Consider the following 27,447-nt stretch of genomic DNA (forward strand, 5'->3'; position numbering starts at 1 on the left):
TAAATAACTCCTCAATTTAAAAAAAAAAACCGGGGAAAACAGGAAAATACAATCATCGATCTTGACTTGATTTTAATAAAAAAAAAATTAGTAACATAGAATTTATTTTCAGCTCAGATTCCATCCTTGCACAAAGATTTAGAGAGATTAGCTTCTCTTGATTTGCGCTTGCAATGTGATTTCTGTGTTAACAGGCAGATGCAGTGGTTTGTCTTATGGAGGAGACAAAGGCAAATACAGTTACGACTCGCACTGTATAATTATCCAAGAGGAGGTATACAAATCCAAATGGTGTTTTATCAGTGGCACATATGTAACCTTTTAACAATGATGAGTTAAATGTCTTATTCATGCCATTGTTATATACAGAGAACCTGACAACATGTGTTACTCGCTGCTGCGTTGCTACCTGATCATGATTTGCATATAGTTTTGTTTGCAGGCCATGAAGTGGGGCGGAAGTAGAGCCATGGGATGTGAAGGACATTTTCCCCCTCCAGTGAACTGTTACCCAGAAAGGTACAGGTTAGGGGGTTACATAAAATGATAAAAGATTAAGTCACTGTAAGACGATGAACCTTAAATTCAGCTTTACCAACCCACATGGCCTAAAGGCGGTAACCCTCAAATACCTAGAACACCCTGTTAACATAATAGACACGTAGCAACCCAATCTGTTTCATATCATTAATGTGTATTTGCATATCAGGTAACAGAATTATTTTGCTTTAAATGACAACACACTCTTTCTTAATTTATTTTTTGTAACTAGTCTGGATTTTGATTGTTTCTCGCTAGGTTTAGATAATCTAACTTTCTGGATGGAATGTGCAGTAATACCCATACCTGGGAGTTTCTGGTGTTGGGAAGGAAGTAGGTAGGACGAGACTGGAAAGCAGCCAAACAACATACCTGTTTCACCATCCAGAAATATTAGTAAGGCTATGGTGGCCCATTAATTATCTATATGCATTAAATATTACATATAACATATATTAAAATTCTAGACATTAGTCAAGACCAGGGGCTTTTGGCACTGCTATATTTATCTTGTCCTAGGCATAACTCAATGTGGTGCCACCAGCTGCCCCCTCCATGGTCCTGTCCTTACCGATGAGTGCCTGGATATGATGTCATATCCCAATATGCCATCTTTTAAGGATGCATGGTGCTGGGAAGAAGGAAACTATGGAAGGACTCTGCTGGCACAGGGCTGCCCCAACTAGGACTAACTTAGGCTTTCAGTGGAGTTTGTTGAACCCACCAATGCCTAAAAACTGAATCAAGGAGGGAGGCAAGAACTTGAGGCAAAACCCAGCAGCCACATTCTTTCAAGTGTTAGATACTGAAGAACAGGGGAAGGTAACTGTCTTCATGATGTACCTTGCATCCTGTAGATGCCAATATCTTTCACATGCCCTGTCACAGATCCTCATTTTGGTGATTTTACTCATCGTTATTACACTTTCATACTGGATGAGTGAGAAACTGATGGTGGAAGCGATTTAATTACTGCTCACTACTCCACTTCTCCAGATTAAGGTTTAGACTGACAATCCAGAGCCATGCTATTAAACAATAAACATGCCCTTGTTAACTTGACTTGTGTTTCAACATGTGCTAGACCGACTATAAACTTTCTTTTGTATTGATGGGCTCTGTTATACAGGGATGATTGAAAACAACCCCAGGGTGTTATCAAGAGATCTCTTAACAGCAAAATGGCTTTGGTCGCTGCTGACTGTTATCAGACGCATGTCTGTGTGATCTGTGCTTTTCTCGGAAGGTGTACAAGCCATTAAGACTGATCCAGTTGGTGATGGAATTTACCTACAAATATGCTCCACTGATCAAACCTGGCTCACTGCTATGACTGGTCCAAAGGCAAAGTGCTTCTCCTTGCTTGGGTTAGTCAGCTTTCCTGCCACTAATAGTCTAAGCTTCTTAACATTGGTCTTTGTAAGGTCCACCAAAGGTATTTAACAATCATTGATAGATTAGATGCTTTAAAAGTTTGGCCCTTATAGAAAAACAAAATACTGAGGTGAAAAAACTTATTTTCCCAAATATGTTGTTTTAAATTATCCGACTAGAGTTAGAGATCATGTCTTTCTGACTTATCAGCAGACTTTGGTAAAACATTCAATGCAGGTGATGACAAACTGGATTTCAAGCTTCCTCATGAACGCCAGTGCACTAAAGGTTTTTGTTCAATAACAGTTCTCAGGAGTTACCACTTTGAGCTTAATCCTGGGCCTTTGTTTTCAATTGTAATAAATCTGCAACTCTAAGAATAGTGTGCAATATTCTTGTGTTATGATGTTCAGCATAAAACACTGCAGACACAAACGCTTAGCAAGCTTATTGCTGTAATAGTTACTGTTGTGGTTTCTGACTTCTAATACCGATTCTTTCTAAAGGTTGTACATTTATATGTCCAGGAAACTTAGCATCTGTTTTTATTTTTTTAGTACTATACACTACTTAACATCTTCGAAAATTATATATATATATATAATCATGGGTCGAGACCCAGAGAAGCAACGCATAGGAGCTGTGTTAGGCCTCCCACTCCAAGCCCACTTAAGGCTGCCTGGGTCTAGCCACCAGCATCCAGCCCCCCCCTCCAACAAATGAACTCCCCCTGAAGAGCGAGAGCTCCAGGTAGCCTACCGTAGAGAGGTCCCAGGTATGGTCATAATAGTTATCCTTTAAACAAAGAATAATTCTATTACTTTCTCTAGGATACTAACAGAAACCTAGTTTATGGGCGTTTCGCGAGTCAGTGTAAGAACTTGTGCTGTTGTTAAGTAAAGGCATTAAAAGATTTTTTAGTAGGCAAAATTTTGAATCATTTGTAAATATACTTGTCAGTACAAATGAGATAAAACCAGAGGGTTATTTATTGACCCATTTGATTGAAAAACGCCTTTTTGGCATTTAGCTGATTATAGCACAACCAATCTTTACATGTCTATTGAGAAGATGCCATTTTTGCCTGATTTCTCGTGTCGTAATGCTCAATATAGCAGTAACACAATTCAGTGCTATATTAAGCGGTGTTACCTAATGTTCAAGCTAATTGATACCAAGGATGTGTGTTCCATTTCTAGAAGGATTAGCGAGCAGGGAGTTAATCCATGATAGGACAAAAGGATGGAAGCATAAGGACCAAGCTTAAGACACAAGCAGATAACTATAAATTGTCTATAAAATTCCACGTTATGCTCCCCAACTCACTGGGTTTTTATTACTTTTATTAGTTTATTCTCTTTAAGGAACATATATCATTTTGGGCTACTGTGTTCTATGGCTTCACAAATCTCTAGAACTGGAGAACTTCATTGGAAACTTAAGAGTCTAATGACTCCCATATTTTACAGAATTAGAAATCATTTTCCAGAAATGGTTTTTCAAAAGACTAAAAGGTACGTTAATTTTCCGAAGCAAGAGGTTTTACTACCCTGGACGTTCAGCATCCTGTGTTGGCTCCTGGTGTCTCAAGAGCATGTAGACCACAACCTGGCCCATAACCTCTAATTTCTTTTAACACGGAAACGTAGAATATTTTGCCAATAGATCCTAATGATTCTTTAGAATTCGGTATGTGGTCACAAATTCTGCAAACCTTTAGAAAATAGAAAAACTGAAGCTTGTTATACGCTTTCCTTGACCAGAAGCACATGATACATATTAAAGTAGAACTGATATCACTATCGTATAGCCTTCAAAAATGTCTCCTTTTATCCTTGTTGCCTCTTAACTGAGTGTTTATTCCAATCAGATAATATGAAAATACATTTGCTAATTCTAACATCAGGTATCCTGCCACTCTTGCTGTTGAGATTGCCAGTTGATCATGCTAAAATGCTTCCCTATCTATTATTGGATCTGAGAGGGAGAAGGATTAAGAATAATCTGACTTCTTAGTTAATGTGCAAATCATCTAAAATGCTCAGCTCTGAAGCGCCTAGAACACTATATTGAACCGAAATAGTAATAACATCTTAGAGCTTTTAATAGCGAACGGAATATTACATTAAACTCTAAAGTGTTGTTGTCCTTTTCAGAATGTAAAGGTGTGATTTATATTGAAGTGGTTAATGAATGCTTTTAAACTTGTTTTGAAATTCTACATATTATTACAATGGCTGAAAAGCGGCGGTGTGTGTGAAATTACAAAATATACAGAATTCCTTTAATACGCGTCTTTCTTATTTAAATAGAATATATTTTCCAAATGCCAAAATAGTTTCAGAATTGAACTGCGTTATAATAATCATAAAAAAAAGGCAACCGCTTGACAAATAATTCTTTGAAATTGTTAAGATGAATTATGCTTTTAAAACAGAATACGTGAAGTATGCCTAATGAAGCATAATTGTATAATATAAATTATAACATGCACCATTCTTTTAAATTGTTGTAAAGAATTATATTATTGAAAAATTACATATTTGCTTAATATCAAATGATACAGAAAATAATATCCGGTTAGATAAAGTCTGTGTGTTCAAAGCAGCTGTATATTCTAAAATTAACCTGTTTGCTGCCAAAAAAAAAAAAGCTGACAGTGCCACGCATTTCGCTTCTGCACATCGAGGCATTTAAACCACGGATTCCCGCAGACGGCAAAGAAATCATCCGGCGGCAACAGAAGATTTCATTTCTTCCGGGATGGAAAAGGTTAAAAAAAAAAGTTTTGAGACTTATTAGTGTAGTTTAAGCTTGGCATCCAGTTCCAAATGTTGCATTCATGGCTTTCCAAAAGTCGATGAAATAAATTTGAGAAATTGTGGGAATATTAAAAAAAAACAACCTATAATAACAGATTTTTAAATATGTCTGACACATCTTTGTTAAAAAATTAAACCAAGGATTGGTTTTGAACGAATAGTCCTATATCCTTACAGATTCTGTGGATGGATGCATCTAAGCTTCTTATTATATTGATGGGGCTTTGGTACTCCGCAGAATATGAAAAAACAAGCAGCTGCTTCCTCCATCAAAGCAAAAGGCAGACTGAGTTTTTATAAAAAGAGTGTTCATTTCTTCTATTGCCAAAATTCTTACACAAAACAAAAGAGCAGTTTTAGCACATTATTGCTTAACTAGACAAGAACAACTGACAGCAAGTGATAAGCATGTCTGCTTTTCACAACCGGTAATCATTTTGGAATAGATGTTTTAATATACTTGCATGTAAAATGTTGTAATTTACATCTACAATGCTACGTGCATTTAAAAGTCTAATTTGTTGTGTGCTTGGTGAACGTGGTCACTGAATAAGGCTTAAACTTTTATTATGCCAGTTTTGAGGAAGGCGAAAATCCGCTGTGGTTATTATTATTATCCTTGCAGAAATGTAAAGCAATTTTAGGGTTATTTTCTGCCTAAATTGGGAGACTTTGTACATTGCCATGTTTCTATGGTTAGCTTTGATGTAGCGTAAAAAAATCTGCTTAGTAAATATATGTTCGCCTTTATTACACATGTAATAACACATTCAGCAGCACACGTGCAGCAGCCACAGAAATTTCTCACGTGTATTTTTTTTTAGGAATTGATAGAAAATAGCAATTCATGACACTGAAATGGATTAGCAGAAAATTAACTCTAGATTTAGAGTGTGCTACATTTCCATACCTGTGGACTCTCCAGGTTTGACTCAGAGTCTCCGGGTGAAGCGCTGCTTCCTGGGTCTCCGGGTCAATTTCTTCTTTACCTCCTTGCACACGTTCTGCCTGCTCCCTGCCCCCTTTTCTGATTCCTGCCTGCTTTCCCTCCCATGAAAGGCACTCTGAGGCTTGCCCCACCACCATGTAAAGCCCACTGCCCCAAAAGAGTGAGAGCTTTGACTACTTAAGAAGTTCCTTGCTAGAACACCTTTTACTTTGAACACTGTAGGGTATATTCCTTAATGTGGTAATTTTTAGGTGCAGCGAACGTTTTAACTCCAAGACATCATTATGCATTATCAATAGAACTGGCAAGTATTGGATTTTCACCCGGCGTCTCCAGGTGAAGTGCTGCATCTTCTGAGCTCTAGGTTATTTCTTCAACTTCCCAGTGGGGAGCAATATTTGGTCACGATCACTCACGCCTAGGTACTGCCTACTACCACCCCACTTCCCAGCCTGGGGCTAACTGCTCCCCTATTCCTGGCCAGTATCACTGTCATGCCTCTTGTCTGCCCCTATAAAGAGTGAGAGAGGGGTCTCTGGTCAGCCAGTTAGCATTTCCTACAAAAACAGCTGTCAAGAAATTAAAAGTAATAATTGGGTAGTTTATATTTTTAGCATCATATACCAATACATTTCTGCGTAGCCAGAATGAGTCTGGAATAACAGCTGGATAGGGCTTGGATTCCCTACCCAACTCTGGTTGGGCACCGGCAGAATAAGGAGAAAGGTAGAGGGAAACATTTTTCCGTGCTTATAACGAATGGCTCCTTATACCAAGTAGCCAATGAAGGACATTTTAAGAACGTGGGATTAGAGGTGAGGCTAGGGCTGACTCTGTGACATCTTGATAGCTATTAAGAAGAATACTTTTTACAATTTATATAAACATCTTTTCTACTGTTTATATATATATATATATATATAAATATATAAATATTAATACAACTTTTACAATTGTAGAACACTTACAGTTACAAACTCCAAACCAGCAAACAGGACCTAGAGGAACATCAGGGGAGGGAAAAGCGACAGAGGGATTTGGGTCCCAACGAGTAACTGTCCTTCGTAAAGAGGGACACTTGAGTACTATTGCAGGTATTGACATCTCAAGTACCGGCTATTATCATAAAACAGCGAAATACACATATAATTATGTTTTTTCATGATTATAAAAAAGTTGTTATAATAGCTATTTAAAAAGGATAGAAAGAGAAAGTTTTTTAGGAATTAGTATTTAAATTGCAAAATCAGGAGCATTGTTCGGTAAATGTTGCCTAACCTATCATTATGACTGTTCACTGCCACGTTTTCAGGGAAAGTAAAACAATAGAGGTAGTTGGACTATTGTTTTTTTTTAAACCTGGGCCATTCTTGAGCCAAATGAACATTATCATCAATGCACTGGGCTTTTACACATGGGGTGGTTTAAAAACAATTACCAAGATGCACTTATCTCCATTTGTGTACAGGACGATGAAATGGTCCCTCTACAATGTGGCTGTTCTGCAGTTATTACTTTTTTTGCAAACATTTCTGCTCTGCCAGACTAAGCTTAAATTACATGCAAAATGCCCTTTGTCTGAAGATTTTTGAGTTGAAATGTCCAATTTCAGAATTTTTAATGCATGTTTTTTAGTATCTCTCAAAATCGTTCATTAATCATGAACTTTAGCAACATACCTTCTCGTTCTGTTGAATGCCCTAATCTTTTCTCAAACAATCATTCTTTAATAATGTAAACATTTTGCTTCAAACACTTAATATGGCATGTGACACAAAAGTAGGCACTGATAGGTTATAGCCATAGAAACCTTGTGAGATCATAAAAAGTGAAAGTCTACTTGCATTGTTATCTATATTTATTATCTATTATCTATACACTTTAAATCCTGAATAATATGTTCTAAATATTATAATATAATATTATATACACTAGAATGAACTGATATAATGTTGCTAAGAATGGAAATAACCAATAATTGTTTATAACCTTATGTTCCTTGTACAATAGGGAGATGTATTTTAACTTCCCAGTCTCAGGACCTACATGATTATTCCTCCCCATTAAATTATCTCTCCTTTGATAAATTACTGATTGCGGTTAATTTGGTTGAGGCAGCCTTTGTAAAAGCTGGGTGAGAAGAAGTTAGAGAACTAACAGGACAGGGTATTGATTACACATGCTGGCTGTGTTAGACTCACAGTTCCAAAATAAAATGTTAAACTACATGCGTTCAAAACAACTAAACTTAATGACAAACAAAAAGAGAATCGTACATGACTATAGCAGAACACACAGGTATATAAATGATAGAATATACATTAATATTTTATTATATACTCAGTGCGTAATTATACCTGAGCCTCTACACCAGTGCTCCACAACCCTCTCCTCAAGGCACATCTAACAGTCAGGTATTACTCAGGTGTTGCACAATTAAAAGCCCAAAACACCTTAGACACACCTGAGTAATACCTACATCCTGGACGGTTAGGTGTGCCTTGAGGAGAGGGTTGGGGAGCACTGCTCTACACTGTTGGGATCATCAGAGTCCTTGGCTCAGGATAATGATCAACCCCTTGCTTCTTCTGTGATGTGTGCTCCTGGGTGATTGCAGTCGTGACACTGTCTGAGCTGAAATCAGTGGAAGCGCCAAAAGTGCATGCAGTCAGATGTCTCATTAGACCCCTTGAAATCTTGCATAAGCCAGAACTGAAGCTGTCTCGAGGTGGACACCTTGCGGTTGCGCACTGCTGAGGATTCCCCCCAAAGTCAATACTTTGTAGAGTCGCCTTTTGCAGCAATCCCAGTTGCAAGTCTCTTGCGGTACGTCTCTATAAGCTTGGCACATCTAGCCACTGAGATTTTTGCCCATTCTTCAAGGCAAAACTGCTCCTGCTCCTTCAGGTTGGCCGAGATCCGCTGGTGTACACCAATCTTTAAGTCATACCACAGATTCTTAATTGGATTGAGGTCTGGGCTTGATTACAAGACATTTAATAAAATACATAATGTAGCATTTTTTTTTACTTACAATTCCCAAGCCCAGCCTTAAGCTATTATGTGCTTACCTGTCTAGCAGTAGAGAGGTCCTTATTTCTGTTGACAGCGCAATGTCACTCACTGTCCCACAATCTGACATCACTCGTTGGTGCTCAATATCCAGTCACAGTGTGCTGAATTATTATTATATTTTATTTATATAGCGCCAATTTACACTTTATACATTTGTGAAAGAGGGCCCTGCTCATAAGCTTACACAGAGGGAACTTTATATAGATAAACATGGTGAAGTGTGGGGTTGTAGTTAGTTTGATGTGATACTAATCGTATAGAATGAAGGAGAGAAGAGAGGGGATGTGGTAGAGATATTTATATACATAAATATATCTAATATAAAGAAGTTTTATTTTACTGAGAAGGTAGTAGATAAGTGAAGCAGCCAATTGCCATTATATCAGAAACAATGGGAAGACAAAGTGACCCGAATGGTTCTTTTCTGCCATCAAATTATGTTACGAGACGATTACGATTTCTTTTAGTAGAGCAAATAAATGTTTCTGCTTCTTTTGTCATGGATAGTTAATGGTCTTTATGTCCCTGGTAGGACCTGCTAATTATTGTCATAAAGTATCATAGAGAGGTACCAGAAAGAACCTAGAAGTATATCGTGGCTTTTATTTTTTGTCTTGGACAGGAAGGGGCAGAAGACCTGTGTTCCATGATGTAGGAAGCAGAAGCATACAAGAGTTTTTTTTATCTTAAATACATAGAAAGAGCTATCAGAAAATGTAGAACATAGAAAATAGAATGGATATTTATTTAGCAAAAAGCCAACAATAATACACTTTGTTCCCTCCTTAACTCTTTATACCCATAACTGCTGTCATCTCAGAATCTTGTATCCTATTCTATGGTTTTCTTTGTTTTTTTTTGCATTTTGGAGCAAATAATGAATTTCTATTATTCTTACAGGCGTCTGGCCTTCTGAAGAAGTACTGGCTTATTACTGTCTGAAAAACAAAGACTTGTTCAGGTAAAGATCTGTGTATGCATAATATATCCGAGTCGATTCACTTTAATGCGTTTACATGTTAAACTTTGTTATGATTACAATCGCCAGATTATATATTAAAAAAAAAATAAGTCGCCAACATGTTGCTCTTGACAAAGAATTTTAAACGGCCTGTGGGTACTAATATTGCACAGCAAGCTTATTGCCATACGTCAAAGACTTTTGATTTGCACTCAAGGCATTTTATTTCAGTTTGATTTTTTGGGAAACAAAAGTGAGCTTCAGTCAATCAATGCGTATTGTGAAGGTCAGACAGAATAACAGGCATTTTGTAAACTCTCTTCTGTCATTAGAACCATTGAGCATTATGTAATAAACAATACTATATCATTTAGCTGTGACTGCCGGCAATGGCCATATCAGAACACTGTGTATTTTCTTCTTTTTAATATTTGGTATGGTGCCAGCATTGAAGTAATTCGAAATTCAAAGACCTGAGGGCACAGCGAAGCATGCGCGGGTCTCGGCATATGTTCTTTTACAATGTCGCCGACAATAGCAGGGATGTTGTAATGCGATCTTTTGAGGTTTACAAGGTTATTTACGACCTGTTAAGATCTTGGGTGGTAAATAACAGCCTGTGCCATGTAACTTAAATCAAGCCGCTGTACTCTGGAAGCACACGTCCAAAGACATTTAACAACGTTAGTGCCTGGAGGTACATCCATCGCCTGAGGTATCTGGAACAAATTCCTTGTACCCGGCACTGGAAGGGTTAAATTGACCCACAGTGTTTGAAGGAATGAGAACAGGATTAACAATGCTTTACCCGGCTAACAATTATCTTTCGTTACTCTAACTAGTTTTCTGTTAAAAGAGACGACTATTGACAAAGGTGAGGGGGGGGGGGCTGAGGAACTTTCTAAGATTTTTTTTTTCCAGCTCAGCGGTGGTAATGTGGCCAAAAACACTAATGAGGGAACCCCCTACCGCTACGACTGCTTTGTGACTTTCCCTTTTTCATAATTATTTTTAAAATGCAAAGCGCCATGAGGTCGCCCGGTACTATCCCTACAATCCCTACAACTTCCTGATAACTTCCATTTTTTTTTTTTTTTTTTTACTACTGCAGATGGCAATTTATTCCTGTATCATATATGTGTCTGCCCATTTTCTTCTCATTTGTATGGACTCCTACGTCTTCTTTCTCTTTTACAGGGACCTTGCTGTGTGTGAACTAGGGGGTGGCATGACATGCTTGGCTGGGCTCATGGTAGGTCTTTTCTCAATTCCAATCCCATTCACAGGAAGGAACAAAAGGGAAAAATGTTCCACTGCCTCCAACTGATGGGTCAGAGAACTGTCAACGGCATCAGCTGCGGTCAAGCCGCATTTCGAGAGACCTTCTACCAAGCTGCGTTCTCGTATCATATTGATTTTACGGTTGCCTTGGAGAGCAGAAACATTTTCCTTGAGTGTAGTCAATATCTCTTGTTGTGACATTCCGATCCATGGTATTTTATGTCATGCCATAGTTGAGGCTTTTTTATGCCTGCCCCCCCCTTCCAGATTATAGTCCCATTTGCTAAAATGCAAGAAAAAAAAAATGACAAATCACAGTTGGAGCGCCATGATATTGCTTTTAATGTTTTGGCTGCATTATTACACCAACAAACATGATCCGGATCTCTCGGTAATTAGATTCTTTTGAATTAGATTGGCCATTCAGGAACGTCGGTCACCATTCTCTGATTTGTGAGTCATTTATTCAGAAGATATTATGTCGCAGCACAGTGCATTAGACAAGTTTTTTTTTATGCCTCCGCAAATAAAGGCATATTGTTACACTGATTGGCATTTGACAAACCTGTCTCGTTTATATAATGTGTTGAGGTTACAGCCCAATGTGCGAGCATGTCAGACTCACAAAAAAAATTACCCTTACAAAGCCATCTGCCTGCAATGCAAAGTTATATGAAGGGCATCACGCAGTCAGACAGAAAGAGGTTGAAAGGCAGAGTGACAGCATTTTATGATGCCTGTACTAGATTAACAGAAGCCCCGCAAATGAAAACCTCTCAGAATACCATCATCCGCTGTCACAATGCAATTACCCAACAGAATGATAGCAAGATAGAGACTCCCGCAAATGGAATGATAAAAGTATTGACTGATTTGATTGAATGATTAAAATAATGCAGACGTAAAATGAAAAAAAAAAAAAAAAAAAAAACAGATTTGAAGATTTTTACGGAGAAATAGGTGAAGGAGCATGATACTGAAAGCTTGTCACTCCCGTCTTCACTTCTACAAAGACAAGCAGGTTTTTTTTTTCCTCCTCTCCTTCATTGTCTGCTCCTTTTCCTCCAGGTCGCTGTTTGTGCAGATGCCAAAGAGGTCTTGTTAACTGATGGGAATGAAAAGGCCATCAAAAGTATCCTTATTAAAATGTAACACAGGTTGGTAATGTCCGTCTATTCAGACGAACCGTGTACCGGGCACCGTGGAAAACAAGAATAGTCTAATGACTACCGGCAAAGATGCACACTGAAAACGATGCTGCGGGCCTGGCCGTACAACAGAAAGCTTCAATTATCTATTTAAATGGAAATGGGAAAATCTTAGCTGATGATCTGTTTTTCTCCGCACTTTGCTTATTATTGTTCAGTACGCTTATCACTTTAACGAGGGATATTCCTGATTAACCCAAATCCCACTTATTCCTATTTAGCACATACTAGTCCATTTTTTTTCTATTTTTTATGTAATATTTAATATAATAATTAGCTTTTTTTTTTCTTTTGGGCTGTATGCGGGAGCTGGTATCTTGCACATGTTTTAAGCTGGTACCTCACCTTAAAGTAACAGCTGTGAGAACTAGCGGAACAGTTATAACTAGACGCTCATGCGCGGTCTGCCTAAATAATGCAGGTGGGGTCTTTCACCAAAATGAAACATCTTACAACCTTCTTCTAGAACGCTAGTGCGTTCATCGCTCAGGGGTCATGGCAAATCGTGGGGCATTTGCATGAAATGCCTTTGGTACATGTCAAGAGATGGAGAATATAATACGTAATAAATAAAAAATTGAGAATTACGGAAAGATAATAACACATGAGACTGATGTGGGAAAATTTAAGAAAATAAAAAAAATTAGGTTATTTTGGAAGGAATAATGGTTACAGGTGTATTAAACTTTGCCAGTATTATATTCCTTAAACTATACAAAATTTATATTGTGATTAACTCTGGAGACCGGGTCATGACGTTAAAACCGTGATGGCAACATATAAATATCATATGATGTCAGTTGCTGCAGAAGACAGGCCAATAGCACATGTTTATCCGTGAATCCCGTTACATAAATCCAAAAGATTCCTGTAAATTTATGTCGTGTTCAATATTTAATCATCGCCTTTATTTCTTTATAATTGTATCAGATTTGAATAATGTATATCCAGTTAGACTTTACGTTGCTAATTTACGCTATTAGGAATATTCTGCCACATATAAGGCTATTTAGCCATGACACTGCTCTGCGGCGAACACAGACTACGGGGAAATTGAACTATACGCCAGGAAGAATGATTTGCAGCTGCACAGAATGGTAATACTGGCACGGAGGGCCGCTTTCTACAGTGAAGCTGTTGGAGATTAAGAGAGGAAATAGAAGATGTCTATTTGCATTTGTTCTCTTGATTCATTTAACGTGAATTTTCAAGGAAGATGAAATTGTTATTCCACTGCAATTATAGCGTCTAAATTATCCTGCCTCCAAAATTCAATACACGCTAAACATCTAAAGAAGGGTTGTAGACCAGTTTGAGATCATCCCCATAACTTTAATCATGATTAGAGTGCACACTATAGGTACTTATTGCATTTCAACCTAGACTCATCTATGGTTGTGCCATTATTGCAAAACTATATCTATCTATCTATCTATCTATCTATCTATCTATCTATCTATCTATCTATCTCTCTCTCTCTCTCTCTCTCTCTCTCTCTCTCTGTCTCTCTCTCTCTCACTATATATATATATATATATATATATATATATATATATATATATATATATATATATATAGTGATCCAGCTCCCTTGGGCGTAACAGGATAGTTGGTTAGATGAGAGAGCTCATATGTAACCAGCCTAATTATTTTATGGAGCCTCCATTCCATCTTTACCATGCATTGCCCCACCTTGAAAAAAACAATCTTCAAGTCTTGTGTTTATGCTCTGCCCGGCCACCATTTGCTTTGGTAATTGTTCCGTGTGTAGAACAGTTTGGATAAACTCAGGATCACAAGAAAAAATGTAGTACCAGAATTGAATATTTGAAAACTGTTGTTAACGCATTTCTACAAAGTTTGAGCAAGTAAGGGGACCCTTCGAAAATAACAAATAGTGGAGATGAACATTTTATCAAAATCAGTTGGTTATTTCAGAGGTCAACGCAAGTGGTTCAGGTGCTGAAGTGCAATTAAATAAATCCTACTAGTTTTCCATTTAAAAAGCCATTTTAGGGTATCTTGTTTCACAAGGTGTGTGACAATATTCCTGCCTTTCCTGATTGGCTACTCATTCTGCATTTTTTAAAAAATTCTTGCAACATATTTATTTTAAAAAACAGTGTTCTATGTTCTATTACTTCTCACTGTGCCAAGTCCAACTAAACCGTTTCATTATAAAACTCTTCAAACTGCTATATTGTGTCTCAAAAATGTTAACACATTGGTGGTGTTAACAACTTAGGCAGTTTTTATGTTAATAACAAAGCCCATTTATATGCGCTATTAACAATTTCTTTAGGCAAGTGAGGCACAATCTGCTTTATTTCGTAGAAAGCTCAAAGCTTATATTTATAGAAAGGAGTCCAAAAGAATTTTGGACTCCTTTATTCTAAGCCATAAATTGTATAATTTCAAACCTAATCTTCTCCTCAATAGGTTTCCCCGCGCGTGGCGGAACTGCCCTGCTTGATTTATGGCACGCCAGAGCGGTATTTAGTATAATGATTACTGTAAGTTCCGCCTCCAAGTCATACACAAAACTTTTCCTTTAAAATGTAATCTTTACAAGTTAAAAAACAAAAAATTCTACCATTTTATTGCACAGTGTTCAGTATGACACCGATATGTTATTAATTTCAAATTATTATACTCAAGCAAAGCATAACTTGGTGTTATTTTTTGTGCTTAATGCAAGGAGTGCTTGAGTTGAGTTTCGCTGCTCTGAATTTTAGGTACCGAATACCACTGGATGAAACTTGAGGCTTAGTGAATAGAGCTCAGATTACAGTATATTTTAAGGCAGAACTTAGTGTTGGATGGCGTTGGATTTATAACGTCTAGCTCAGGATTGATTAACTCATTCCTTAATCAGTCCTTGTTGTAGGTCCGGGAGCCATATCCCTATCCAATGTATGGTTACATTTCCACGCTGTGTTCACCTCTTCAACCTCTCTATATGTAATGACTTTTCATCAATTGCTGGACTTGTCAAATGTCCCCAGTGTAGTGTACATTGTTAGTCCGTTGTCTCTGTGTTTCATAGTTCATAGTGGCGAAAGCCCTAAACGGTGCATTGTAATGAAAAGAATATGTGCCTATGGCTTATTCAAGCGCCGCAGGGTTAAGCAAGGAGTCGTCTCCAACTGGAAAAGAGATTTCAGTGCTAAACGCAGTTTAAATTGTATGGCCAGTAAGCCTACCCACTCACTGCTATTTTGAGCTGTTAGGGTTGGGAACCAACTGCAGAGAAGTAATGTATGGCTGGTAAAAATAATATTCAAAAAGAGCTAAAAATTCTGTGTTATGCAGCAGAAAAAAAGTACGCTTATACCAGCTTCTGTATGGACAGAGAGACAGAATCAAGCTAGAAATACCTTCAGATTCCACTAAAGATCAACCTGGCAATAATTATCAAAGCCCAAAATATTGTTTATGGCAACCAGAGGAGTGCAAATGGGCCAAGAGTGTGGAAGCAGCCAAGTCAGGCCTAGGAGTGCTATATTGGCAATATTTTTCCAGACTCCATATACAATGTATAGCCGAGTAGCCCAGACTACATCCCACATACTGCATAGGGCAGCACTTTACAAGTGCTGGTCAGCAACATGTATGTGTGTCATGGAAACAAAATGGCCGACATGACCCTGTCAGACCTCGAACTTTGTGTGAGCTGAGCTGGACTCACTTGCAACATAACTAAAGACCTAAATATTAAACAATGCCATGAGTTTGAGTCAGCGTGGCCCTGACTAACACTCCTCTGCTCTTTGTGGGCCGGGGAAAGCTATACCTTAGGTCAGAGCCAAGGCCACATTGACCAGCTAAGTGAAATTGTTTGTACCTTGGGCTCAGAAGACCTCTTAGTACTTCCAGTTTTCTGTACCTGTCTATAGTCTATAGTCTTCTGTTTCGAAATTAAAGGAACAACAAAACTGATTAGGGAAACCTTACATCATATTCATATATTCTGTGCTTCCAAAGGGCCACATTCTAGAGAAGGCAGAAATGACATTGTTCTTTTCTTCTGCAGAACTGAGATGCTGCTTAATACTTAATTATTTGAAGGGATTACATCATTTTAAGGGTCAGATTTGATGAACTACTTTGTCACACAGACAATTTGTGACATTTTTGTGTTTTCCAAGTTCCAATTTCCCCTTGATGACTCTTTAAGAAAGTTATACACGCACACGCACACATTTCCTAATATGGAAGGATGTTTTTGAGTGTTTTACAGCAATATTGTGATTTTATATTATACGTACATTTTATTTTTTTTAAAATCTATTTTTTTCATCTTGAAATCGTGCTCTAAATTAGTAAATTAAACACTTGTATATTAAACACTAGTAGTGAATTTTACAAATAAATGTCAAGGTGAACATCCTTTTTTAGGGGGAGGAGGGGGTTGTTTCTCAAATTTTCTTGCCAAGCACCAATGTCTTACTTTTTTGTTTTTCTTATTTCGATAGAATGTGTTTTTTTTCTTTTATGTGTTTTTGTACTATGAATTGTTTGAGTACAAAGAAATCATTTTGTCAGCGATGCTGAGTGGTGTTCTGTTTGTCCTACATTCAAGAAGGAAAAAAAAACACTATTGCATCAGTCTCTCTATATAAGCTAAAAATTGCAGGTGGCATTTTGTTCAAAAGAGTAACACCATGTAGCTACATTGATTTCATTTTTGAAAATGATATTTGGCAATAAAAAACCTGTTCCTTTCCTATTTATGCTTCAATACTATTTTTATTTGCACGTTACTAATATTGAATGGTCTGCAGCAATTATATAATCCTTCGATTTCTAGACCAACCGGGTGCAACCTAGAAATTTCAGAGCAAATTGGATGAAAGTAACAATATACTCCTTAACAAGTCCTTTACAGATGTGGCCGACATTATCAGAAGGAACAAAAACACAGAAGTACTTAGAAGTCAATTGATATCCAGCAGGTATGTCGTGTTTTTATTGCGTTATCGTGGAAGGAAAAGAAACAATGTTCTAGATATACAAATTTGCTATATATCTGTCAGGGCAGTGGCATATCAGTGGGGGGCAATCGAGAAGGTAGATGGGTGGTGGAGCAAACATTTTCAAGACTCTGTTATTCTTGTTGCCATGGTATGCCCCTGTGTCGGGGGGGGGAGAAAACGAGAAAATACCCAGTAACGTTGTTCATTGAGATACACAGGGTCCAGCATCTAGTGCCGTTAGAGTAACGGTATATGAAGTGTTGGCTGGATACTGGGTATATGATGCTCAAAATGTGACTCCATTTTCAAATTGATGTGTTTATTTTCGGCAGAACTTAGATTAGAATGAATAGAATACCGGTGCATCATGGTCCGATTTACCACACTTCGCCAGAACCATTTACGCAATAAAGAGAAAGCGATTCATAGATAGTCTTCATGATGCTTTTACCTGGGAACTCTTTTAATCTTCTTGTGTTATGATAATTTATCGGGGATAGTCACATTCATCCCCTGGTTTGGGGGTGCATACCTCCCAACAGTCCCTGTTGAAGGTGCTGATTTTTGTGAACTGTCCCAGATAGTTGCCCTACTGTCCTGCTTTTGAGGGCAGTGGAGATCATGGGCCAGTTGGAGAGATTCTCTGATCTCCCCTGACTGGCCCAGGGACCTGTAAAATCAAGAGGTCAGTTGCAGCTCCCATTTGGCCACCTCAAGATGAACAAAGCAAGGTGGCTCTTTCGGTAAAGTGTATGGGTGGCCATGGTGCCAGCCCTACTTACCTTGCACACTGGCCATGCCCACCTCTGGCTCTCCCTGTCTTTTGCCACATACCCCCAACGCGGTTATCCTTTTAATGGCTTCCCTTCATAAATACTAATAACTCATTTATACATCTTTGCTATTACTATAGTATTTAAATAAACTTACCGGTTCTAAAGGAGTGTTTGACATTCCTATGGCCCATATATATCTTTTTAGATCACAAACGTTGTTGTACCCTTTTATTCCTATGAAATATGAATATTTAAGCCTGGTTGGCTAAACTACCCATATTTTATTTAATTTCAATCATCATAATGCTCTCTGGGTGGTCACAGAATGAATGCTGATTTTGGGGGGGAAAATGTGATTTGCGGATAAATGTACATCTCTGAGCATCCATGCAAGGAGATACATTTTCAGTTTTACCATCTAGCAGTAATGGCTTTCCGAGTTTCAGATGTGCCTTTATTTTCCTTACAGGTAGATTCCCTTTAAAATGTTAATTGCTTGACCTGGCAAGTTTTGGAATGTATAATGTGGTTCTATCAGTTTTTACATATTTTGTGTGTAATTTTGCATTCAGCTGCATGAAAATGCAATTAAGGTCTATGTTGTTTTGAATACCTGATCCTGCTCGTTTTTGATGTTGTGGAAGGATGTGGCAATCGATTATTTGGTTGTAAAAATTCAGGCACAATAAGGCTGCCATTTAGTGTGCAGTTGGGTTAATTAACATTACAATGACCTAGTTAACATCTCATGACCCAGTGTAATCATAGCTTAGCATTCAGCTGTAGTTTGTATGCCCATTATAATACTAACATTTGTCTAAAGAGCGCATTAGTGATTTGATCGATATCCATACGCATTTTGCTAAGCTCCTATGCAGAGAGGCTGACAGCTTTTTAAAATCCCCATTTAAACACGTTATTAAAATGATAACTGTGGACTTTGTCAAGTTTTTTTTTTTTTTTTTTTAAACCAAGGTTGCCATCAGTCCTGATTTTGCCAGGAAAGTGTCTGCAACCGACAAATGTCTTGTTTTCTTAGCCCGTCGTAGCACTTCTGCTTTGACCGCTTTGGAATCTGCACTAAAGCGCTTCAAGCTGTGAGTTCAGATGGAGAGACGAATGGGGATTCTACGTAATGACTTGAGCGAGCTGATCGTATTGTTTAACCACTTTGCGCCTTCATCATTTTTGGGTCATATTAACTTCACCATGATAACATGATGAAGAGAGCGGCTGCAACTCTGTGCAGGCCACTACCATCTGGTTCCCGGTACACGGCATTGCCTCTCTCTATGGAGGAAATCATGTGGGAGCCAATAGCATTGTCTAGTTCTGGTCATGTGATTAATCAATATTTCTGTGTGCAGTGTGTGAAAGATTATTTTTTTGTTTTTAGTTGTATGTTGAGGAGTATCAATTGTGGGGTGGGTTAAAGAGGAGTTGTTTTAGAGCTAAAATAATAAAAATAAAAACAGAAAAAACTACTATGGGATGATCTTATCTGAATGGAATGTATTACCTTGATGAGTGTCTTCAGAACAGTTCCTGATGGTTGGTGCAGTATTTTATTTTTGTTTATTTTTTTTGCTCTTTTTTTCCTTTCTTGTATCTGGGGTAGTGAAAGGCTAGCGGGATTTAAGGTGTTTCTTAGCTGCACTTTCTGTGAACAATTTACTATAGAAAAAAGTAAATTTTTCTCAATGTATTACTACATTTTACCTACTAAATGATGGGGAAAATATAGTGTCCCTTTCCACACTAGATTCATATAGGTGAAGAGAATCCTTGAATGAACAAAAGGTCAATTTTTCATGATTTATTTACTACGTTATAAAAGTATGACAGATGGGGAAAGGTGGAACAGCCTCCCAGCAGAAGTGGTAGAGGTGAATAATTTAAATTATGGGGTGGGTATATGGCTCCTGAACAAAGACAAAATCAGGTACTAAGCAAACTTTGGAACGTCACAGCAGGTTGGAAAAGATGGGCAGACTATATGGGCCTTTTATCTTATCTGTCATCAAATGTTTTTTGCTGTTTTGTATGATTCTCCCATTAGAATAGTGTAACAAGGTAACTACCTCTTTCATTTAGAGCACATGCATAATTCTATCATCTTCTGTGCTCTTTCCAGCATGTCGGATAGAACACTTACCTGAACACCAGCAGTAAAAGTGGACAGTCATTAAATATTAATCAATATGGCTTGCTTTACATAACATCTCTCCCTATTATTATGTTTTGGTTAATTACATCCATGAATAAGGCATTTAAAATGTTTTATATTTAACTATAGCACTTAAGATTGATAAATATTCTGTAACATGGCATTTCAATGTTGTGTAATAATGCTAACCATGGCAACATCAATAAATAAAGATTTGTCTTGGACTGTATATTTAATTATAGCACTTTAGTTTCATTAATTTTGTATATAAAATAGTTGATTGCATATTTTACATTAAACTAGGTTAAAATGGACCTGCTAAATTTTTCTCACTCTACATTTTAAGGTTCTATACACTAAATAAACAATATATACCATTGTGTAAGATAGAAATTACACCATCTTTGAATTATATGCTTTAACATATCAGGACATAACAATCATCTGTTCCTTAGCAGGTCTAAAAAAATTAGGTAAATACATCCTCAGATGAACAACAGCACAGTGTCATGATTAACGCAACAAAAATAAAGCCAAAATGGAGAAGCCATGTGTGGAAAAACTGAGTACACCTTTACTGGTTCCATGGAAATTAAGATGCTAAATAGCAGACATGTGCTGCTAATTAAATGCCCTGGATTAATTGATCATCACCAAGTGTAACCGCCTCTATAAAAGACAAAGTTTTAGTAGTTTATTGGTCTGGGGCATTCTGATGTGTGTTAACACAATGCCAAGGAGGAAAGACATCTGCAGTGATCTTAGAGATGCAGTTGTTGCTGCCCATCAATCTGGGAAGGGTTATAAGGCCATTACCAAACAATTTAAAGTCCATCATTCTACAGTTAACAATGCTCAGAGAAATTTCTGAAAAACCCATCTCAGACTCTACAGGCCTCGGTTAGCATGTTAAAGTTCATGACTGTACAAAGACTCAACTGGTTTGTTTGGAAGGGTTGCCTGGAGAATGCCTCTTCTTTCTAAAAAGAACATGGCAGCACGGCTTAGGTTTGCAAAGTTGCATCTGAACAAACCACAAGACTTCTGGGTTTGGACAGACGAGATCAAAGTTGAGTTGTCATACAGAAAGTGATTAGTTCAAGTTATTGCTGCTAAAGCTATTAAATAATAAGGTATACTTACTTTTTCACACAGGGCTTCTCCATTTTGGCTTTATTTTTGTTAAATCGTGACACGGTGTATGTTGTTCTTAATTTTTAGACCTGCTAAGGAACAGATGATTGTTGTTTTAATATAAAAAAAATTCCAAAGAATTCAAAGAGGGTGTACTTTCTTTTTCACTCGACTGTGTGTGTATGTTTGTACATATATATATTATATGTCATATCTCCACTATTAAGTTGCTGATTGGTTTCAGACAGCCTTTTTTAAGGATAGAGGGAGGAGATGGGAGAGAACTTCAGTACAGTAAATGCCATAGATAATGCTGGTAATGCCACAGGCTGCCACCAATCTCAGCTGTGTTGAGCTAAATATCTCCAAAACAAAGACTCTTATTGCAAAAGTAAGTTATAATGAATAAATGTAGTTGTAATAAGAGACAGTTCCCCCTTAAACTAATCGTAGCTCCTGAGTTAATCCCACTACAGCAATTCTGCTAATATTTTTGCTACGGCAGTAGTTTTTTTTATACTTGAACTTATCTTAAGTATAATAATTATTACATTGTCTATGCAGTTCCTAGGAATACATTAATATGCCTGCACTGAAAAAAATGAACAATCCACTGTGATAACTGAAATACATAAATATAAAGGCTTAATAAATAGGAGATAATACCCAAGCACATATAGCTAATCCCCTAACTATTCCTGTCAGGGCTGCAAAAACACAGATACAATGTTAACAATCAGTTTTAATGTTATATTTTCTTTAACTTACTACACTATAAAAAGCTCAGTACATCATTTACAAGCTCTGTTAATGAAATATTAAATACAAGGCAATCACATATTAAGAAATGTTAATGCAAAACATTAAACAAAATGCATCTGTGTTTGGCATCTTTATTTAGTGCAAATTATCTACCTGATTCCTTTTTGATGTAGAAACCTGATTCCTTTTTCCATATAAATATTTGTGTTTCACAAAAACACACACACACACACAGACACACACACATATATATATTGCCTTTGCCTTCAAAACAGCATCAGTTTTAGGTACACTCGCACACAGGTTTTTAAGGAACTCGGCAGGTAGGATGTTCCAAACATCTTGGAGAACTAACCGTTCTTCTGTGGATTTAGGTGCCTCGGTTGCTTCTCTCTTCATATAATCCCAAAAAGACAAGCTCACAGGCCGGCTCATGAACTGCTGGTATATCTGTATGTGTTAATGTATATTGGCCATCCCATATTTAAATTTTACTGCATGAAATAATAATGTTAGCGCTCAATAAATAAAGTATAACAATTATTCAAGGATGACGATTCGTTACGTGGCATCAAAGCCGCAGTCCCTCTCAACTGGCCAAATCATAATTTGGGCATTTATCTCTTACTAGGCTTGTTCTGATCTCAGATTTAACATCTCTAGACTTGTTCTGAAGCGAGGATATTTAGAAATGATAATTACTGCGTTTCTCAATGCGTCAACTCTCTGAATGATCAGTTTAATACATGAAGGGCGAGTAATTGAAAGAGCACGAGATACGCGATGAGTTTTGTATTAATGGCTGTAGTAATTATATTCTGACACATTGAAAATCATATTAGTGCACGTGGAATCTAAAACATATTTTCATTCATTAGACTGCAATAAATGCTCAGTACTTCCAATCATTAGTGGATTCAGTGTGCCTACTTAACAAATAGACACCACATACCCACCCAATTTATTATACTTCACTTGTAAAGAGAGCATATCTCATCTGTTAATGTGATATCCGACAGTGTTTTTCAAGATTTTTTTGTTTTTTTTCTTGCCACGCACTTAGTGCGTGAAAGAAACTCTTGTCGGACTCCGGATCTAATCTTGCAATATCAATCAAAAACAAATTTACTACACAGCGCTGATTTACATTAATGCAAGGCTTAAGGTCACTTGTGATTATTTGAGTGTGTTACAACATATGGAGCTGGTGAATAATGGATTCTGACCCCCTGCTGCAAAGTAAGATTATGTTTTCAAAGGACATAATTTTGTTTACTGGGTGTTATTAATCTCCAATTAAAAACATTGCTCAACTTCCTCATTTTTTTTCTTTTTTGTACAGATCACAGTTGTTTCTATATATATGTATATATATATATATATATATATATATATATATATATATATATATATATATATATATACTTATATTTAATACGTTAAACTAAAAAATGTTTTTCGTTTTTATAGAATAAAAATAAACCAGAGAATTAAAGTGTTTAGTTAACTTAATTGGAATGCCATTATACATTGATCTGGAAGAGAATACTTAAATATAAGTAGGAAATAAACACCTGGACAAACATACTGTGATTATGCTTGAAAATCATTTTAATTGCTTTGTTTCAGGAGGTTGTAGAAGGAATATCTAGATCCTCTGCTGGGTACTTGCTTCCAAATCAGCTGGATCCTAAATATGTGGGCAGTATTATTTGCAGACAACCACACAAAAGCAAAAGGGGAAGCATTTGTCGAATTTCACAAGCATTCCATAGGCATTGTCGCCAGAGTTGCCCATTGACTGTTTTTATAATACTTATCCCATAACTCAGCATTTGGCACGATTCTTCTGATATCTCAGAAATGAGATTTGTTGGCCTTTTTGGCCCCCAGTATGGCAGGTAGCTTAAAAATAAGGTACATAGAGACTATACTTAACGAATTTTTTAGCGTTCAAGTGTAACAAAAAGATATCATTGGATCCATAGAATGCATGTATGAGTAATATAAAGAGGAATACATAATAATGAAACGCTCACCTGTGGATCCCCCCAGTAACAGAAGAGCACACACCTTAAGAGCTTTTGTTGAAGGGCTATGCATTTGTGTATTAAACAGAATAAAATTAAAGAAGTGAATTGTTTTATTACATTACTGACCCAACATAACTTTACGTCGTGATATCTAAGTGACCAATAAGCCAATCCTCATTTTTTCTTCTGTTAAAATAAGTTATAGTAAAAATCTGTGACCACATAACACCTCCCATGTCCCTTCATTCTCTCTTGCGTGGCTTATCCGTACATAGCCAGCAGGCAGCCAGGTACGTGGCATTTATTGGCATTTTGCCATAAGGTGTCAAGGCTGATTTTCATCCCCAGTCCGTTTCTGGAACACAGTATGCACTTTTCTATCTACAGTTCATTAGATGTGTTTAAACTGGAGACTAGCCTGGAGGATTACTTATCAGATCAATGTAGTATGTTTTAGAGGCCATTGCTTGATTAAAGTAATGGGTTTGGGGTTTATAGCTTTTGACAGGATAGTACCATGAACTAAAAAAGTTTAAAAAAAAACATCAATCAGGCCTAGTTACAGAAAAGATGGGCCCAGGATGCCTTTAATCTCTTCTTTCCAATAATGGGCTTTCCGTTCTAACCAGGGCTAAAAAAGAACTAAAGACTGGCTTTTAAATTGAAAGCATTCCAGCCCAAAATATTTTGGGCGATTTCAAAATAGGCACTATTGTACTTAGCTTGTGTCCTTAAAGGCCGCTATAATAAGAATCCGTTTCTCAAATATATAGCATTTTTGATGGCCATTTCTGAGATGGATGAGGGTAGACACACCTATTTCCCAATTCTTTAAGAAACTATTTGACTGAAAACATTCTTCTGTGCCAAATCACTGTAATGGTTTAATAACAGCAAGACTAATACAATACCTAGATCATTCACAAAAAAGGATAACAGTGACCTAGTTTTTGTTTTTTTAAAGAAAAATAAAAACTAAAATTCTAGCAAAATTAATTGAAGACAAACAATTTCAGACTTTAATAGCAGAAGGGTGTCCCTCTGTTATAACAGTGTTGTCAATTTATTTTGAAATACTCAAATAGATTAAAGATACCTGTCCTGGATGATGTAAATTTCAAGTGTTCCAACACCCGCCTAATCTGCTCTAACAAAGAGGTAACTGATATGGTTAAGGATCTCGGTTTGGATTGAAGGCAGAAAATGTTTGCTTATCTACAGTATCTACAGAAACAAGATTTTTTGGATACTTAGAAGATCAGGTTGTTCCACTTTTACATGATCTTCAACAAGCCAGCTGATAATAAGAGGTTAATTGATGTACGGGTGTCCTATGGCATTTAGACAAATATGCAACAACACTATTCTGTGCAAAAACCTAAACTCAGAGGGACTTTTGTTTGCACAAAACGGTGTAAAAATATTGTACTATAAAACAGACCGGTCCAGTACAAAACTGAATTGGTCTTTGGTTCTTACATAACTGAAAAAAATAAAAAACTCTAGCTGATGGGCATCCACCGTAAAATTGTTCCAGGGGATGGAGGGGTCAAAATATTAGCCATATTGTAGGGGAATAGGGTGGCGTTATTAGAGAATGTCTGGACGGGGAAAGTACCCCTACTGCAGATACCGATGCTCTTTTCTGGCAAGTTAGTATTGTGGGTTTTTTAAAATTCATTCTTGAGAAAAAGATGGGTCTAGGTGGACCAATGCTTGATAATAAGTGTTGGTGGTTGCCACCACCGAGCTCTTCGGGTCCTGTGCCTAATACCTAATGTGCCTGAAAGTTTCTTGGAGGATGCACAGATACATTGGATATTAGTAGCGTAATAATGAACTCTCGTAAACTTAATTTATATCTTCTGTGTCATAATCTAAACTCCAAAATATCCACACTTCTGCAGTTTCCCGTAATAATGGATTTGACAAAGTCTCTTGTCACATATAGAAGTTTATTGTTTCTTTATATTGCAACGCGCTACTTTTTTCAGAAGCGTTATGAATTTGTGCTTTGGTAGTGAGTACCATTTGGAATATAATTAAATACTTCATCATTTGTCATTTCTGGCACAAAATAGCCGAGGAATGAATATGCTCTTGGAAATGCAGAGGTGACTCTTTAGAATTGTCTGCATTGTCTATAATCCTATAAACTTTCTTGCTCAATTCTATTTCATTTTAATTAGATTTCCGCATTGTGAAGAGAAATTTATTGTGAATGATAAAATTGGGGTTTTATGATTTCTCCGTATTGCTTTTTCTTATACCGTTATTTCATTAACAGCAATATACTGGTGTAGAGCCAGCAGGTTTACATTGCTTTGGTATTACTGAGCTTTGATTTAATTCAAATGTTTTGGATTAATTTCATCGAGTTTTAAAATACAGTATTAATGTTCAGTTGTTACCTTGAATAAAGATGGCTGCTATTATAAAAATTGCGATATACAGTCTTTTTCTAAAGACTGATATAAATTGTAATAACTTAATTTTTTCCTTCCGTAAGCCCCAACAATGTGTGGTCTGATAAATACGCTTACAATGACGTTGCACAGCTGTGGCAACCAAGTCTGTGAATGCTAGAAAGGTAATAACTCACACAACTAGTTGAGAAAATAATAAACCACACATATTAAATGTGTTGTTGTTTTTTATATTTAATGGCAGATAAGGGCCATTCAGCCCATCTAGTCAGCATATTTAACCTGCTGCAAAAACCTTATTTGATTTGTATAGCTACATCATGGAAAAAAGTAAAAGAATCCTAACTGCCCTTTAATTCCACCTCAATGCTCGCTGTCACGTAAAAACTGCATTAAAAGGTTTATTGAGATGTTAGAGTTTCTTAGAATCGGTCCTGTTCCTCCAAAGCGCCCCTCTATGCCTGACCTCGTACAATCACCCCCCATGCCCTTCAAACTAGAAGACCTTCAAGCAAACACTGAAGGTGCCTGAAATTGGCAGGCATCCAGAACAGTGCTGCGAAAAGGTTTTGAACAAGGAACTGCAGAAAGAGGGTACGTTATTTTAATACAGCGTTAGGTATATTTACGTATACACGGTTTAGAAAAGTTGGAAAAAGGCCAAGGTGGAACAGCAGCTTTAAATTTATTGTATTAACCGCTACTGATTCCCTTGGTCACTGATGCTGTGGCTGATGTCACCCGTGCCCTCCGCTCTTCTGGATTCTCATCCCTTGGCATGTTTCCTGAGTTTGGATTCTGATTAGGCTTAGAACACTTGCTCCAGTCCTGACCTCTGGATCAAAGTAACCTGATTCTATGGACTTGACCTCTGGTGTGCCCCTTTGGCTTGATTTGACTTCTGATTTGGCTTAGATGCTCTTGTTCTTCAGATGTTGCTGTCTGGTTCGTTATTTAGTTGCT

At 37.1% G+C, this 27,447-nt stretch overlaps 1 protein-coding gene across 1 annotated transcript in view; it reads left to right on the forward strand.

Annotated features, from left to right (window-relative positions):
- The window catches only part of CAMKMT (calmodulin-lysine N-methyltransferase), a 143,624-nt gene that overhangs the window by 94,299 nt on the left and 21,878 nt on the right, over positions 1-27,447 (forward strand). Inside the window, exons 4-7 of the mRNA XM_053458884.1 lie at positions 9,661-9,721; positions 10,919-10,973; positions 12,071-12,134; positions 17,099-17,165. Of these exons, the coding sequence (XP_053314859.1) occupies positions 9,661-9,721; positions 10,919-10,973; positions 12,071-12,134; positions 17,099-17,165 (247 nt within the window). The remainder of the gene's footprint in view (positions 1-9,660; positions 9,722-10,918; positions 10,974-12,070; positions 12,135-17,098; positions 17,166-27,447) is intronic.

Source organism: Spea bombifrons, chromosome 3 (assembly GCF_027358695.1).
Source record: "Spea bombifrons isolate aSpeBom1 chromosome 3, aSpeBom1.2.pri, whole genome shotgun sequence".
Classification (NCBI taxonomy): domain Eukaryota; kingdom Metazoa; phylum Chordata; class Amphibia; order Anura; family Pelobatidae; genus Spea; species Spea bombifrons.